The sequence below is a fragment of the Brassica rapa genome, chromosome A06, assembly GCF_000309985.2.
Source record: "Brassica rapa cultivar Chiifu-401-42 chromosome A06, CAAS_Brap_v3.01, whole genome shotgun sequence".
In the NCBI taxonomy this organism is placed as follows: domain Eukaryota; kingdom Viridiplantae; phylum Streptophyta; class Magnoliopsida; order Brassicales; family Brassicaceae; genus Brassica; species Brassica rapa.
Window position 1 is genome coordinate 28,513,611 of NC_024800.2, and position 16,985 is coordinate 28,530,595.

A 16,985-nucleotide genomic window follows, 5' to 3' on the forward strand; every position below is an offset into this window, starting at 1 on the left:
AAATCTTTGACTCCGAAAACCCAAAACACAACCCGATCAGAACCAAACCCGTATGGGTGTCCGAAATCTCATCCCTATTCATTATTATATATCGTATACTGTCATCATATTTTATACGTACCATCATATAAGTAATCATATAATTAATAGTATTTTATACGTACCATCATATAAATAATTACATATATTATATTTTTAAAACTTAATATGAAATATAAAAACCATAATTTGAGTTGGTATTTCAAATTGGGCTTTGTATTGTATTTTTATTATATATATTGACAACATTTTTTTATAATGGTTATTGAAAAATAGTTTATTAAAAATCCATTTTTGAATATATGTATTATTTTTTAATCAATTTTTGATATAAATCAACTTTAAATTATTATTTTGATTTGAAATATGTGTATAAAGTTTAAATTTTGTTTTATGGTTAGTTTAGAAAATAAAAAGTTTTAGGCAATTAGATTGAACCATTTTCGTATATTTTAAATCTGGCTCAGATAGATAGTTTCTAACTTTCTTATAATATGATGGACTTTTAATTTTTTTTAATAACATAAGCCCATTACTTTTTTTTCTTACTACTACTATCTTTGTTTCCAAACAAAATTAATTTTTTTTTAAAAGACTACAATTCATGTTTCCAAACACTTCAAATTTTTTTAATAGTCCTATTCAAGTCTCCAAACACTCCAATTTTGTACTTGAGTTTTAATAAGATAGATTTTTTGAATTGTTAGTTTTTAACATATTTAGTAATTATTTAATAAATATTTTCATTATATTCATGGATAACTATTATTAATGAGTATTAATTTTATAGTTTTGTTCATATTATGTTTACTTTTAATATTAAATCTTTTAATGTTTTATTTAATTATTATTTTTTAAATGAAGATTGCTTCTCTTTTATATCACCAAATTATCTTATCAATCAAAATATGAGTCCAAAGAATACAATCGATCGTTGTTAAAAATTAAAAATACACCTTTTACTATTATATATATATATAATTTATTAATTTTAGTTTATAATTTTTTTATTAAATAGAAGTATGTTTTTATTATTGTAAATTTTGTTAATAGGTGTCAATATGAACTCCGATGAAGAAGAAATTCATATAAAATGCAATTAAGACTTTGATGAAGAGGGGTTTGATTTCATAAGCTTCTTTGATAATTTGGTAATTATGGTTTATTTGTAGATTTATATTTTATATTATTTTAAAAGTAATAATAAAATTTTATTAGGTTATTATAATGATGATACTTTTTCTTTGTGTGGTTTAGTTAAAGAATAAATAAATATTTTACAAATACCAAACCATTATCTATGTTGTCCTCTAATAAAAAAAAGTAAATTATATCTCTAATTAATTTAATATTTGAAACTAATTAAATAATTTAGATAAAAATTAAATAAAATTTGAATTAGATGGATATATATTGGTCCGCACAAGTGTACGGGCCACCATCTAGTTTATAAGTATTTATAAAATAATTTATAATGATTTATAAAATTATTTAGTGTTTGTAAGTCTATTTAACAAATTTTCTTTTCTTGATGCTTAATTTCATAAGAAACGTATATGTTACCATCCTTCTTCATGGCCTTCAAAACCTCTTCTACACCAGAGAAGTCTCTCTTTTAACAGAAGCGCTGATAATGGTGTTGAGTGTAAGCTTCAGGTTTGATGATTCCTTTACAAGAGAACTATTTTACCATTAAAAAAAAAACTATTTTACCAGCTTCCTAGTCTTCTCAAATTCTCACCTCTTCTGCATAATCCTTCGATATTCAATCCATTCCTTACCACTTAATCGAAAATCCTTAGACCTTATATGAACATTCTGGTATGACAAAAACAATGGCACATGTCATCCAATCTCGTCGGATTTGATCACCATAGAGCAATTGAAAGTTCCTCGAACTGAAATTGGAGAGCTCATGCGAGAAAATAGATTAGGTATATGTTCAATTAATTAGGAATATAATAGTCTTTTTACTATTGAAAATTAAAGGTAATGTAGTTAAAGTAAACATAAAAAATGGTACTACGAAAGTGATAGTGTAAAAAATTTCTCTAGTTTAATTTTAGTTGTAATATATAATTTATTGGAAAACAGATTTTTATTGCGATTTTACCACGTAGGTCTATGCTAAACAAGAAGTTAATTCCACCCAAAAACTAAGAGGATGGTGAACTGGCACATATATTTTTATTGGAAAAATAAATATATTTTTTGAAGGGCTTTCGGCCAATAAGAGATTTTCAATGAAAAGAACATTTTCAATTTTCCCAATTTATTTGTTCTTTTCGTTTTTTTCTGTCTTTTATATTTAAGTATCATCCTCTCGCAGCAGCATAACCTAGATTGGCTTTAGTTACTTTAATCCAATAGCTAGTTATATAGTTCAATGATTTTGTTGTGAGATAGATCTGATTTTTTCAGTGAAAATAATATTTGTGACATACAAGTAAAAGATTTAACATGTATATATATATATATATATATATCATCGCTATAGCCAATATATATCTCAGTGATCAATCACAAAACATGCATGATTAAATATCCACCTAAACATACATTACATTAACATATAATAAACTCATCATATGCGGTCCTGTATTAAAATACACATATCAACCTCAAGAAACATACAATAAACACCCAAAAAACGTATTATACAAATATAGATGTAGTGGTTGATGATCTCATAACTCATAAGCCAAGACGTAGCTCCAAATCGATTTCATCTCCTTCAACGACGACGTTTTCTCTCCTTGTAACCATCGATCCAACTGGTAAGCTCAAGTTTGTGGTCGTCCTCAAGACGACGGAGTCTACTTGCTCATAGACTCCACGATCGGAAGATGCCACGTGGAAACATCTTCGAGAACCGGAGAGTGCTGAGTCAGCGTCGTTTTGCAGCTTGGTCGCCTTGTTGAGACGGTCACGTCGATGGATGTTCATGTGACCACCTAAAGCTTGTGCGTTCGTGAAACCTCTTTTGCAGAAAGTGCACTCATACATTCGTCTCGTCACGGTGGAGACCGACGAAGAAGAACGATGGTGAAGAACGGCTCCGGTCTCTGATGAAGTGGACGACGATGATCTCTCACACTCCATACTTTGTATATGTTACTTAAATATTCGAGAGATATTTCTGAAGAAAATGTTGAAACCCTAAAGATAGGATCCTGAGAGATGTTTAAAGATGGAAGGGTATATATCCAAATGTGTTTAGTGAATAGAAAGATGTTATTAATATAGCGTTAATTATACTTTTGGTGTTGTGTTTATATGTTTGTTAGACATGATTTGGCTTTTCCTATCGTGGGTATATTATTAATAGATCGTGTACATATGTAATGTATCTATCGAGTATCGACAGTATCAATATTATCACCGTATATGGTGGATTTTGTTTTGTTCTCATGTAATACTATTAACGTACTACGTAGCATATGATTAATTATTAACTTGCCAATGATAGCAAGTTTATATAGCTAGTATCTTATCATAGCATCAATTTAAAAAGGTATTGCTCAAAAAAAAAAAAAAGATTTCTATATACAACTCGTTTGTATGCAGATCGGAGCTAGGAGTTTACCGCTCAAACCTTCTTTGGAGAATTCGTTGGACGATGCATCTCTAACCCACACACCCTGGTTAGAAGCCAGCACATTAGATAAAAACATCTGGACCACATCCCAAAAGCAGTTGGTCTAATGGAAATAAAGATTACACATCTTAACAATGTTTTATTAAATTATGATACTCTCACTGATTCTCTAGTAAATCAATCAATAATAATTAACAAAAAGGGTTTGTTTTGACTTGCGATGTTCTAAATTTAGCTTATACTTGATATCGGATTTTCCCATTCCAGCAATACGCATTAAGAACAAAACTCTCAAATTTTAAACTTTTTGTAAGCAAACCAAATTACTTCCGTCTCTACTAGTTTTGTTTAATTTTACAAAATAATTGTATAAACAAATTCACGAACATGAAAGTATGGAAAGAGACACAACGAAAGATTTGATTAGAAATCATTTTAAAACTAAATAAGTCAATCGTCAGGCGAATACAATTAACTGAAATCCAAATCAATCTCAACTAAATTAAACTCTTCAATTAGTCCATAAAATTACAAAAATGATGACCTTTAAAAATCAAGGGAGTGGTTTATAATCAATCGTGTTTGTTCTGTTTCTAAACATTCCTTTTGTGTTTGTCTTGTAATAGTCCAACCTTTTATCGCAATATGATACTTACATGACCAAATATGAATTTAATACTGATGAGGTCTCGACTGGCTGCTTTTTTAACTACAAGAAAATTCACTACTATTGATTTACGAAAAAATAAACATTATAATGAAGAAAACGCATTCATATTTTATAAAATAAATCAGACACGGATATGCTACAGAAATATAGAATACGTAGCTAAATTTTAGTTAATTTAACTATAAATCATCTTTCTTAATTGGACAGCCAGGCCAAAAACAAGGGGTCATTTGATAGCAACTCGAGTACTTTGATTCGCTTAATTACTGTCACGTCACTGATCAATTACGTTACTTGTACACCTAATCCAGTTTATGTCGGTCTGGTCTGCTTTTCTTTTAGCCAAACCAGTTTTGTCTAAACAAGTTATTTCCCTTAGTAAGCAAAAGTACCAGTGTTCTAGCGGTAGAATAGTACATGTACAGGCCCGGGTTTGATTACCGGCTGTTCGATATGTTGTTTTCTTTGAGACCATCTTAATCTTATGTTTTCTTACCAGGAGACCATTTTTCTTTATGTTTTTACTTTTTTTTTGGATGCAAGACAAAACTTTTTGGATGCAAGACAGACCATCCATACAAAACAATAAGAATCCGCTCTACCTGAGTTCGCCGTCTTCTTAGTGAATTGAAAAGAGCTAATTGTCCGAAGCAGCAAGCATAAAACCAGCTCCTTATAGCCGTCCGTCCTAGAAATAATTTTTGGTATCTTGGAGTTGTTGTAATCTTCCTGTTAGTGATTGTGACAGCTTTGAATGAGACCGTTCCATTGTTTCTACTCGTGTAATAAATACCTTGGAAGTAACAATGCTTTCAACGATAACCTTCTGAGAAAGTTTTGTTTCCACCTCCAGAAGGTTATGATAGCTCAATGATCCGTTGCTAACCTTAGGCTTCAGGAAAGTAGCTCAGATACTGGTTCCATTACTTATCCTGCTGGCCTCAGTGCTTCATGTTATGAGTACACTAACTGGGTAAAATTTGAGCACAGGCTCCATTCCAAGGAGCCTAGCTAAAACCATAACACGTTCCATCTAGCCTCAATCTAGTAGATTTCATCCTACACTATATAATCTTAGAAAAGTTAATGGTGGTGCAGACCAATACACAACCTAAAGATGATCACAACACAAGAAAGAAAAACAAGAGAGATTGTAAGAGAATGGAAATATCAAACTCACTACGGACCGTTGCAATTTCTACTGCTATTTACAAAACAGTTTAAAATGGAATAAAAGGCATAACTCATTACTAAAGTAAATAAAAAGTCTTTCTATCATTTCTCATCGGAACAACATTTTAAGCTCCTCAAGTCTGGCCGACCGGACTTCTTCGTCAGTCAAAGCTCCAGCAATCATCCGCTGCTTCCTCGCCTGAACTTGCTGCATCCGTTCCTCTACTGTATCCTGCATGCGCACAATCATCCAAAGACAAACCATGTAAGTTAAGAGATGGATTACGAGACAAAAAAAAAACTGGAGAATGCAGTTTATAGTGGTACCTTGACAATGAATCTTCTGACGCATACAGTTCTTTTCTGCCCTATGCGATGAATTCTCATGATTGCTTGCTCTTCCACCGCCGGATTCCACCATGGATCCTTAAGTGTTTCAAGAAACAAAGAAATGTCATTATTTCTTCATAATCAAGAAGAATTTTAACGCAAAAGCTTGAAGAGACATAGTACCATTAAGAAAACGTTTGAAGCTGCGGTCAGATTCAGACCAACTCCTCCAGCTTTCAGAGACATAAGCAGAACCTGCAGAAGCATGAAGATTCTTAAGCTCTGTGTTCCATTTAAACAGATTTTATTTAAAAAAAGACCACCAATTTACTTACTGTTTTCTGTTTGGTTTCATTGAACTCCTTTAAGACCTTTTCTCTCGCCTTCTGTGCAAGCTTCCCATCGAATCTAAGAAACTCAATTCCTCTTCTTCTCAAAGGAATCTCCAGGAGATCCAAAAACGAAGTCCACTGGCTAAACACAATGCTCTTCTCTCCCGTACCAGACATCCGAATCTTCTCTAAGCATTTTATAAGCTCTGAGACCTTTGAAGACTCCTTCCAGTTCTTTACAACATCAACGCGGAATATACTCTCCGTTGGGCATGAGATGAGCTCAGTTTTCTTCAGTACAGTCCTGCAGATTGGGCATAGACCACAAGAAGTAGAGCGCCAGCTAGTAAGGAGACATTCACGGCACATTCTGTGAGCACAAGGTGTGAGAATGGGATCATCTGCAGACTCCAGACATATTGGGCACTCTTTGCTGTTGCCATCACGTATGTCTTGGATAACTTCTTCGATGTAGGCCCGAGATGGAGCTCTTTGAGAAACTGAGTCAGGATTGTTGTCAAGAAATCTCCTTGCGAGGCTGTCTAAGTCAGCGTACTGTTGTGAATCTGCCCGGCTGCAATTTTTTCAGAATGTATTAGAATCCACTTCCAAGGGATAGTAAGCAAGTCTACTACTACAAATGTACCTCATAACTAGAAAAGGGTGGTTGCAACATTGGCGTAGACGGAGGAGGAGCTCAAGGATGTTTGCATAGTTGTGAAGAACTCTTCCTTGTGCCACAAACTGGTCAAACTGGACCTGTTTTCCAAAACAAGAAAGAAGGTTATGCATTGACATTATCAATCATTGAAACCAATTATGATTAAGCTTTTATTGATTGAGCTTGAAGCCTAGAACTATAATACTTACTTTAGATCTCTTGAAAAGGGCAGTATAGAAGTCACGTTCTCCTTCAGACTGTTCACATTCAATGACTTTAACATCGGTTGGAGGAAGTTCAAGAATTAGACTGAAAGTTTACAGATAAAGTTAGATGAACGTTGAGCATAGGACAAGAAAAAGAAAAATATTTTATCAGTGAGAAACATCTACCTTCCTTCTTTGTCCCTTGTCTCCTTTGTTCTTCTCAGCATCAATGGCCTCAAAATCGCCTTGATTAGCTTTAGTCCTCGTGGATCACCATTTTCATATGGCTTCTGAATCAACTTATTCCACCTGTGTGTATATACACACACATACATTAAGTTGTAAAGTTAAATAGCAAAAGATAAGGAAAGTTTCAGATGATATCTCATCATACCAAGCCCAATTGCACCATGGTTCGACATGAAGGAAGCATAGAAGACTGTAAAGATCTTCAAGCTTGTTCTGCATTGAAGAGGTATAGATAGAGCCATTAAGTACCAAAAGAGTATACGCTCAAATTATCTATTCACAAGTTGAGCTATTAGTATCTTACTTGTAAGGGAGTCCCTGTCAGACACCATCTGCAGTGGGAAGACAACTCAAATGTAGCTTTAGCAGCTTGTGTTTTCCATGATTTGATAGTGTGAGCTTCATCAAGAACAATCCTGTACCAATCAATTCTGTGGAAAATACTGTTCGCCATATCCTGCATATCATCAGAATTTAAGTTCAACTAAACTGATAAAAAATAACACACTTTTGGGAACTTTCTTACTTGCTTGTAAGCAGAGGTTAAGACACCATAAGTTGTCAAGACCACATCATGACTCGCTATAGCTTTTGCGTCCTGCGTCCTATCCCCTCCGTAGTAACTTAACACAGACACAGTGTCAGGCATTGAATGAGTCTCAAGCTCGTCCTGGAACAAAGTGAAAACAATCCATGAGACTTTTCTGAAAAAAAATATAAAAACCAAGAATAAACAGCTGCAATTCACCTTCCATTGGCTTAGCAATGCCATGGGGCAAACAATAAGAGTGCCTCCTTTGGCCTTCACACACGTTAGTGCTTTATGACTCTCATTCCTCTTAGTTTTATCTCCATTAACATCTGCCGCCAAGTCATCTTCAATTTCTGGGTTACCTCGGCCTGGCCGTGCAAGTATCAGTGCAATCGTCATCACAGTTTTTCCAAGTCCCATGGCATCTGCCAATATCTGCAAACAAAAAGTTACATATTCTAATCAAAACCACAAGCAGAGAATATTGGCCACTAGAGAGACAGACATGTGTTAAAATGAAGATTAAGCGTGTTCAAGAAACATACTCCGCCTCTTGCCATCTGTGTAGCTGTTGGAAACTGGATTGTTGCTTCACCGCTGAAGATGTTCACATAAATTGAAGGCGCCCTCCTTAATATAATCACATACAAATCAACGTTAGTTATTATAGATGAATTAACTTGAACAAATGCACAGTTTGTTGTAAGCACATACTCGTCACAGATTCGATAAGCCTCCCAGCAAGGATGGAGAGTTTCAGCTGCTTTATCAACATCAATTCCTTTTTCAGACTCTGACATCCAGTAGAGTGCTTGTTTCTGGTATGGTCTCAGGTTGCAGGTGAGCTTACTTGGAGCTTCCATTTCCTAAAAGATTGACAAGAGAAGATACTATTATAATTAGTTTTGCTTTTAAAAAGGACAAGAAAATATTCTTATAAAAGTATTTCACAACCTCCAGGTTATATGAATCTGCAGCGCCAACGACACGATTCATATATGAGTCAGGAGCATCTTCTTCATCTTTGTTGTTGTGCTCAAGATACAGTGGAGCACCTTTTCTTCTTTTCGCTATGGCCAACAATGCTGCTCTCTCGTCCGAGTCATTCTGACCAATGAAAGCAAGTTTCCATCAAGTTTCTAGATACCCACCAAATGAACAAAGAAACTGAAGAGGAACACATACCTCCAAGTTGAGGGAGCGTTTGCGAGAGTCAAGTTCCTGAGGAGTAAACTCAGCCTGCTTGAAGATATACAAAATGAGAAACAGAAACCAAAAAAAAAAAGTAATGGAACATGAAAGTTTGGTACGTGCCTTTTGGTAGGGTTTGATTGTCAAGTGTCTGAAAAGCTGAAGAAGAGGATGAAGCGTGGACTCGATGTTAGGTGAAGAACCAATCCGCCAAGTGGATTTGCTAACATCAGTGAATATGGAGCTGTGAATGTAGAAACTGCCATCCAAAAGCCATATTCAGTTTCCAACAAAACAAACAACTAAAAGAGACAAAAGACGATCATTACCTGACATATAGCATAATATCTTGCATCATTTGGAGAAAGGGTGGCGCAGCTACACATCTGCCTAGCATTTTGACTTTACCAGATCTCAAAAGACTAACAGCCCAGTTCGACCATTCCATTGGAAGCCTACCAATCTAAGAAGATTACAAATCAAATCATTAGTCTCTTCACTTGAAGTTTCTCACATCAGAAACACAAATCACCGAGTATTATTAACAAACATGCTATAACTAGAACGCCAAATAAGAAGTTCAAATTTATAAAACTCTGTGCAGTGAAAGGGATTACCTCTCCACATCTTTTGGTAGAGAAGCGAACAATGTTTGGAACTTTCAAATTGAGAGTAGAGGGAAATGCGAAATTCACAACTTCGTTATCTTCGAGTCTCCTTCCTTTACTAGTGGAAGTCGCGGTGACAAGAGACCTCCCAACCAAGTACCAGTCTCTCTCCACCGGGAAATCACCATCTTCTACTTTCGCCTTTCTTGCATCAACCTCCTGTGTATTAACCTTCTTCACATACACAGGCTTCTCTTCTCTCACTTCCATCTTCACATGAGTAGAATCTGATTCCACATCCAAACACTCGTTGCCAGAGCCTCTTGAAACAGCTTCAACAACCACCATAGGCTTCTCTACAGTATCATCAATCATCATTGCTTCTTCTTGAGTCTCAAAATCCAAATCAGGTTCCTCCTTAACACGGAACTCTAAAGATTCAGATTCTACATCATCACCAAGAGTAACAGAACCGTCACCGGTTACCTCCTCGGCTTTCACCGGCATAGCATCGGAAAGAACCGACTTGGATTCATCGTTTAATTGAGAAGAGATTCGGACTCCAGTGGATGTCCTGAGGACCACATAGGATTCATCGGGAGGAGTATCGGCAACGATCTTACAATCGTCTGAACGTGAAACAGCTGCTTCGTGTTCGGTTCTCCGCATCTCCATTTGAGCAAACGAGAGGAGAGATGAAGAAGTGGTGAGTGGTGAGGAGAGTGGAGGGTTTAGGGTTTAAATAAGGTCTCTTCGTGTTCCTTTTTGGCGCGAATTGAGTTTTTTCTTTGGTAATTAAAAGGCTTCGCGGGGTGTTTTTGGAGCCAAAATTACTGTTAATCTCTCTCTCTCGCTGTTAATTTTTATCAAATCTTATTATTGCAAAACAATATTTTATTTCCTCTTCCTGATTCGCGGGATATTTATGATACAGTAGTTGATTCCTTTAATCTCGCCGTTAATTTATCATTTTTACCTTCCAGACCAATACTTTATTCGAATTCGGATTTGATCCATGTAGTTTGATGGTCAGGTTTCGTTTTACTGGTTGACGATACTAGGCGTGAAATTTTGACCGGAACCAAAATCATATAAGTAAGATGTCTCATTTAATAAAGAGAAATTAGGGTGCATATGCACCAAAAAAGCTAAAATTTGCAAACTACCATTTCACTGTGGTGTAAACTGTGCATTCCTAATTAAACCGAAAACACCCCTATCCCCCTAGTATCCCACGTAGTCCTAGCTTAGGTTTCTTATCCTCTCTCGTGTGATCCTTTACAATTCTATCATGTATTTTACTTCTTTTTTTAAATATTTTCAGAAATAGCTTTCTCTTCTCCTTTTTATCAGTACCTCTGTGTTTTTCTTATTCTAAACAAAACATTATCTGCCACGAGCACCTCATCTCTTCCCGCTTCTACTGATTGTCGTCTCATATACCACCATCCTCAAAAACCGTCAAACAGCGCTCGTCACGCCACCGTGAATTTGGTTATGGCTAGGTATGTACTATATATTCAACACATCATCTGGATCCGTCAAGTACTACCCGAGTCACGACCCGAGATCAATTCATGGATTGGAAAAACCTCCTCATTGTACGGATCAGCAGGATATTTGAGAATGATAGATTCTACCCAAGATCGATGAAGATTTCAATTTCACATATTTTAATTGTTAGATAATAGATATTTGGGTAGCGGTTACCAAATACAAATACCGTTAATTGATAAATTGTTGGTTACAATATTACAAATAACTTTGTTGTAAACTAAATAGTTTATAAATTTCAATAGAATATGTGGCTATTAGATGATTCATGTTTGGTTAGCTGTTATAAAACATGTTGCAGCTCTGTATTATTGTTGGTAAGATTTATGAAAACAATTATTTTTAGCTGATATATGATTTGTTAGATGTTATAAAATATGTTACTGAAATAACTTAATTATTATCTGTCTAATTTCTATTTTCCTTAATTGTTAACAATTATTTTATCATATATTGACCAATAAATTACACCTAACATTATTCTTACATGGTAAATAACATATTAGATATTATATAACTTAAAGATTAGACATCATTGTTCCCTTGAATTTAATAAGTATAGACTTCTAATAAACTTGTTTCCCACTAACAATTCATATAGCATTTAACATCAAAGCTTAGCGTTTAACGCTTTTTCCTAACACACTAAATCATTATGTTGAAGTGTCTTATCGTATATTGCTCATTGGAATCAGCTGCATATAGTCGATTCACCGAGATCCTGCAATCAGTCCCATTCTCTGATTCATTTATTGATTTTTTGTAGATCTCCAGATCAAATAACTTTCTGGGAGCATGTATACTTTGATTCTATGATTCACGGCGGCGAGGAAGACTAATTGAAGAGGAGGCCGGTGTTGGATTGTCGTCGGAAATAGAGTTAGTTGTGTGGTTCAGTAATTTAGAAAATAGATCGGCAGATGCAGATTTTAGAAGATTATATTTATGATGATGAATGATGAAATCGTTGGTAGAAGAAGATGGAAAAAAAAAGTTGAAGATGCAGTGAAATTGATACTTTCTCTCTCTCACGTGCTGAATTCATAGGGGCAAAAGCGTCAGTCTGTGTTCACTTTGCTACAGGAATTGGTATTTTACAGTTAGTGGGCTAGTTTCCTAATTTTGTTCTCATTCGTGTATATATGGCAAATTATCTCTTTAATAAATTTTTAAATTAATATATATATATATATTATAAATTAAACTATATACCATAGAAAAGATATAAAATTTGAAATTTACTTTGAACTAATTTTTGATAAAAGCTTTGAACAAATATTGTCAACTTAATATTTAAAATTTGCATTGAATGTTTTTAACATTTACAAACTATAACTTTTAAACATCGCACCATAAAAATTTTGTTATCAGTGACTTGAAGTTTTTGTTATAAAAAAATACAAATCATCAAAAACTAATTAGTAGAACACATCATTTAACATATATCAATATTAAAATATGTTATATATCTATGTATATATTATTTAAATTTAATGATATATAATATAAAATATAAAATATGATTGTTTGGATTAATAAATTATTTAGTATTCACACCAATTTAATTATATACGTAATAGTTGATGATAATACATAAAAATAATTTATATATACAATGTTCATCATGCGCAAGGCGCATATCTTAATCTATCTATATATTAATTGAGAAGCATTATAATATTTTTTTTGTAACCATGTGTCATCACTAGAATGATTCTTAAAATCATTCAAAAAATATATTGGTCCACCTAAACATATTATATTTTTTATTAAACTAATCATCAAATCAATTAGTTGTCTACAAAAGAATATTCTCCATTATTTCCTTAAATAAAAGTTACACGAAATTACCTAACATGATTAACATATTTTTAACAATTAATGTTATAAATAATGAAGATTTGATAACAATTTTTGTATTATTTCTTTCTTTTTTTTTAATTTTATATCATTCAAAAAATATTATTGATCAAATATCCAAACCACTTGTCATATGCTTCATGATGATTAATCAAATGTGTAATTGTTCCTTTTCTTTTGTATCTGTATATATTCATGACTATCCCCTATATATTATTTGAGAAGCATTGCAATATTTTTTGTAGCCACATGTCATCACTAGAATGATTCTTAGAATCCTTAGAAAAAAATATGTTGGTTCATCTAAATATATAATAAGCTTTTTATTAAATCACAATAAATACATTATTAATGTGCTTCATTATTTCTTTAAATAAAATTACGGAATTACCTAATGTGGCTAAAGTATATATGACAATTAATGATTTTGAATAATAATGATTTGATAAAAATAAGTGTGTATTATAATTATATTTGTTTAATTTTAAGTCATTAAAATAAATTAAACAATCACAGTAACCATATAATAAAAATTAAAAAAAAATATTTATATATTATATTTTGAATTTTTAAAAATGAGTATAAGTTACTAAAACTGTTAAAAGTTTCACATTCAAATTTTGTGATCTATGATTTAAAACTTTTGTTATGACATGATACAAATAATTAAAAAATAATATAAGTTGAAAGTCTCATTTAATAAGTATCAAAACTAAAAATATATAAATATATGTATCATTTTAAATTAAACTATATGCCATATAAAAATACATAAATATCTTAATTTTGAAATTTACTTTGAACATTTTTTGATAAAAAAATTGAAAAAATATTGACAACTAAATTTTTTAAAATATTATAAATAACTTAAACCATTAATCCCACAGTGAAAATTTTGTTATCAAAATTTTTTGCTATAACAGATCCATATGATAAAAAAAAAAATATGAGCAAAAAGCATCATCTAATAAATATTAATATTAAAATATACCATATATATGTTACTATCATTTAAATTTAATTATATATCATATCAAATAAAAAAATATTTTTTTTATTTATAAAATTTATTTATATGTCCGCACCAATTTAATTATATAAGTAGTAGATAATGACTTTGTAATTATTCAATATATATTTATTATTTCTTAATATGTTATAAACATATAATATATAAAATAATTTATATATATAATGTTCATTTCGCGCAAGGCGCGGATCTTAACCTAGTTACGTTATTATTCCTGATTTCATACACGTTACCAGTCATTAATTCTTCATGCAAGTTCCACTTTCAACCAATGGGTCCCATAATAAAAAGCCTTAACAACCACCCCAAATCAGGGTCTTATCTTATTTTAGAACCACAACAACAGACGATTTGATGTTTACAAATGCAAAATCGAGGAGGCTGAAATCCTCTCAAACCATGATCCTGGGGGAAGACACTTTAGACTCTTCTTTGACTGCGACACCTGGAAGAATAACATAGATAAAACCAGTTAGTGAATGAAAAATCTAATCTAAATAAAGCTACACACTAGTTTGAACTCGCACCCCAGAACAATCACAAATGTAATTACCAGATATCCATACTTACACATTAACCAATGATAGATGAATGATCTCAAAACCAGTAATCTCTATTTGTCTCTCGGGTTGTTAAAATGCAGGGACTTTTTTGTTAATCAAAGCAGGTGAAATGAAAAGGGTTCAGTGAACTTATCTTTTGCTTTTTTACTGGTGAAAGATAGACAAAATTGACTCTAGTGTCTACAGATTAGTTGTTAGGAAAGAAAAAGAGTAATAACCAGATTGGGTGGGTGTGGTGATCTCTCCATAGATGGCCTTGAGCGTGGACAGAGGAACAAGCGCGGAAGTACCAGCAGAGGCGGCTTCAGCAAAGAGCTGTTGTTTCCACTCCCACATTTGAACTTTCATCTCCTTGTTAGACTTGGAGAGCGAATCTTTCTGCTCCTGCAAGGCCTCGACATACTTTTGCTGTTTATCAGATCTCACCCCCAGAACCACAAACGACACTCCAAGACACGTGTTTATTACAGCGTTGCTGTTCATTGCTTCCGAGACCAGCATTGCGATCTTGTTCGCCATTCCTTCCTGAGTATACAAATTACAAATAATGTTTTAATTAAGGAACAAACAGAGCGATAGCAATCGCAATTGAAACAAATGGTAAATTGTAAAATCAAGAATATCAAACTTGGCATAATCACATTTTCAACTACCTATCGAAAAGCAAATCAAAGATGGAGACTTGAGAGTTGAGATTAAGCACGACAAGAGTATAAGAATTTGGCAACATATTGAATAATTAGCAGAGATGACGATTGAATAGTAACACATAAAATCAGCAGATTAAAGAAATTGAGCGAAGATTGTTCTCACTCTCTTCTCCTTCTTCAAACCCACTAGAGATCACAAACTCACGATTATCCCCAAAATCCACAATACCAACACTCCTAATTCACGATTCTCTGCAAAACCCACAAACCTGAACTCATTTCCTTGATTTCTCGCCGAGTCGAAAACGTGTAAACCCTACTAAACGAGACGGCCTAACCGGCGTCGTTTTTACTTCTCAGAATTGTAGAAGAAAATAGTGATTATTTGGATTTTAGATTTTCCAAACCAGAGATTTAAACCAGTGTCATTTTTTTTTATAATATATAGTTTCAAATTTTTACATGTATTTGCATCTTCTTCTATATATATATTTTTATATTATTATTTCATAATTAAAATCGTAACTATATATATAAAGATTAATAAAATATTATTTTATTGTCATATTGTTCACATTCTTTTACTTTTTCTAAAAATTAGAATATGTGACTTTAAGTTTTTTTTCTAAAACCACAACCAAATTTTTTATAAAATCATTAGTTTAAAAGCCATGACAGTCAAAGTCCTAAACAATCACAGCCTTAATCTCCTCTTAATGATTTCTTTTCACCTCCCTCTCTTTCTTATTCTTTATACATTTTTTTTCCTTTCTTTTCTACAAACCAAAACCCAAAAACCTGCTCTAATTAAGCGCAAGTCATGGCGATGAAACCAAACGACAAGTCCCATGTCTCCTCCACCAATGATCACAAAGTTATGTTCTTCAAAGATATTTGACCATGTCCCCACGAAACGCAGTTAAGCTACCATCTGATCCATTTATGGGAGGCTCGAAACCGAGTAAAAAAGACACTTATTGGTCGGGAAATGCTCCTTATTGACGAACAGGTTCGTAAATTTTCCAAAATTTAGTTTCCACTTATTTTATTTTAAACTTGGCCATCTTATTTTTTTTTTTCCTCTTATGTTAATCTTCACATCGGAAACTGTTATTTAAGGATTTGTTCCATTTGAACGTGTTAAACATATTTTCCTGACATGAAACAAGGATCAGTTTACATACTCTTCAACTTCTACGGATCCAAAATCAAACAGGTGTAGCAGGTTACTGATTATAGCATAACCATTTTTTTCTCGTGGAATTCTGTCATGTCGGCTCTTCATGACAGTCCCATCCCTTTTGACGAAGACTGTTTTCAGTTCCATTCATATGGGGATTTTGAAGCTAGATATGATCTTAAAGGTAACCTTTATGGCAAGCTCTCTAATATTTCATATCATCTCTGAGTTAATATGATTGGATGTAGTCTTAAGATTTTGTTCCTGCATTAAAAATAAAGTGATAATTTCAATTGTGTGTATTTTCGAACCAAACAGAAACTAAAGCAAAGTAGACTAAAAAAACAAACACAAATCATACTAATTTCTGTTTATTTCGGTTACAACTCTTTTAGGTCCAAACAAACCAAACCGAAGTGAAACCAAATTTAAATCAAAATGTCCATCCCTTATACTGATATACTAGGTTAAGATCCGCGCCTTGCGCGGGATGAACATTATATATATATATTATTTTATATATTATATGTTTCTAACATATTATGAAATAATAAATATA

General features: G+C 32.9%; 3 protein-coding genes and 1 long non-coding RNA gene across 10 annotated transcripts; 1 reads left to right on the top strand and 3 right to left on the bottom strand.

Annotated features, from left to right (window-relative positions):
• Positions 1-295: 295 nt before the first annotated feature.
• Positions 296-5,109, bottom strand: LOC103827968 (zinc finger protein 5). Its single transcript, XM_033273292.1, has one exon. The coding sequence runs from the start codon at positions 3,139-3,141 to the stop codon at positions 2,734-2,736; it is 408 nt and encodes a 135-aa protein (XP_033129183.1). The 5' UTR covers positions 3,142-5,109; the 3' UTR covers positions 296-2,733.
• Positions 5,110-5,461: 352 nt separating this feature from the next.
• LOC103827970 (DNA repair protein RAD5B) lies at positions 5,462-10,319 on the bottom strand. Of its 5 annotated transcripts, XM_009103532.3 has the most exons (18): positions 9,599-10,319; positions 9,311-9,444; positions 9,105-9,240; positions 8,976-9,029; positions 8,745-8,897; positions 8,505-8,656; positions 8,336-8,420; positions 8,007-8,225; positions 7,785-7,928; positions 7,563-7,715; positions 7,404-7,471; positions 7,196-7,318; positions 7,013-7,112; positions 6,789-6,901; positions 6,146-6,716; positions 5,994-6,065; positions 5,808-5,906; positions 5,462-5,712 (listed from the first exon to the last, which is right to left on the bottom strand). In XM_009103532.3, exons 1-18 carry the CDS (start codon positions 10,262-10,264, stop codon positions 5,590-5,592), a joined length of 3,165 nt encoding a protein of 1,054 aa, XP_009101780.1. In that variant the 5' UTR covers positions 10,265-10,319; the 3' UTR covers positions 5,462-5,589. The 5 variants fall into 5 exon arrangements, with proteins under 5 accessions (XP_009101780.1, XP_033129180.1, XP_033129182.1 ...); XM_033273289.1 differs by having other exon boundaries at positions 7,785-8,225; positions 8,336-8,656; XM_033273291.1 differs by having other exon boundaries at positions 7,785-8,225; positions 8,976-9,240.
• A 630-nt stretch (positions 10,320-10,949) lies between these two features.
• LOC108872301 lies at positions 10,950-12,327 on the top strand. The gene is made up of 2 exons (XR_001959056.2): positions 10,950-11,094; positions 11,910-12,327. It is a non-coding gene; the product is annotated as an uncharacterized LOC108872301 (long non-coding RNA).
• Positions 12,328-14,233: 1,906 nt separating this feature from the next.
• On the bottom strand, positions 14,234-15,677 carry LOC103827971. 3 transcript variants are annotated; one of them, XM_009103535.3, is made up of 3 exons: positions 15,516-15,677; positions 14,815-15,121; positions 14,234-14,478 (listed from the first exon to the last, which is right to left on the bottom strand). In XM_009103535.3, exons 2-3 carry the CDS (start codon positions 15,113-15,115, stop codon positions 14,426-14,428), a joined length of 354 nt encoding a protein of 117 aa, XP_009101783.1. In that variant the 5' UTR covers positions 15,116-15,121; positions 15,516-15,677; the 3' UTR covers positions 14,234-14,425. The 3 variants fall into 3 exon arrangements, with proteins under 3 accessions (XP_009101783.1, XP_009101781.1, XP_009101782.1); XM_009103533.3 differs by having other exon boundaries at positions 15,410-15,670; XM_009103534.3 differs by having other exon boundaries at positions 15,250-15,615.
• Between the last annotated feature and the right edge of the window lie 1,308 nt (positions 15,678-16,985).

Bases quoted from the DNA above. Each gene is read 5' to 3' on its own strand.
- LOC103827971 (XM_009103535.3), bottom strand. From the start codon at position 15,115: ATGGCGAACAAGATCGCAATGCTGGTCTCGGAAGCAATGAACAGCAAC. The intron at 14,479-14,814 runs GTTATTACTCTT...TTATTCTTCCAG, and splicing joins CACCACACCCACCCAATCTG to GTGTCGCAGTCAAAGAAGAG.
- LOC103827968 (XM_033273292.1), bottom strand. From the start codon at position 3,141: ATGGAGTGTGAGAGATCATCGTCGTCCACTTCATCAGAGACCGGAGCC.
- LOC103827970 (XM_033273288.1), bottom strand. From the start codon at position 10,264: ATGGAGATGCGGAGAACCGAACACGAAGCAGCTGTTTCACGTTCAGAC. The intron at 9,445-9,598 runs GTAATCCCTTTC...TAATCTTCTTAG, and splicing joins CTACCAAAAGATGTGGAGAG to ATTGGTAGGCTTCCAATGGA. The intron at 5,713-5,807 runs GTACCACTATAA...GTGCGCATGCAG, and splicing joins TCAGAAGATTCATTGTCAAG to GATACAGTAGAGGAACGGAT.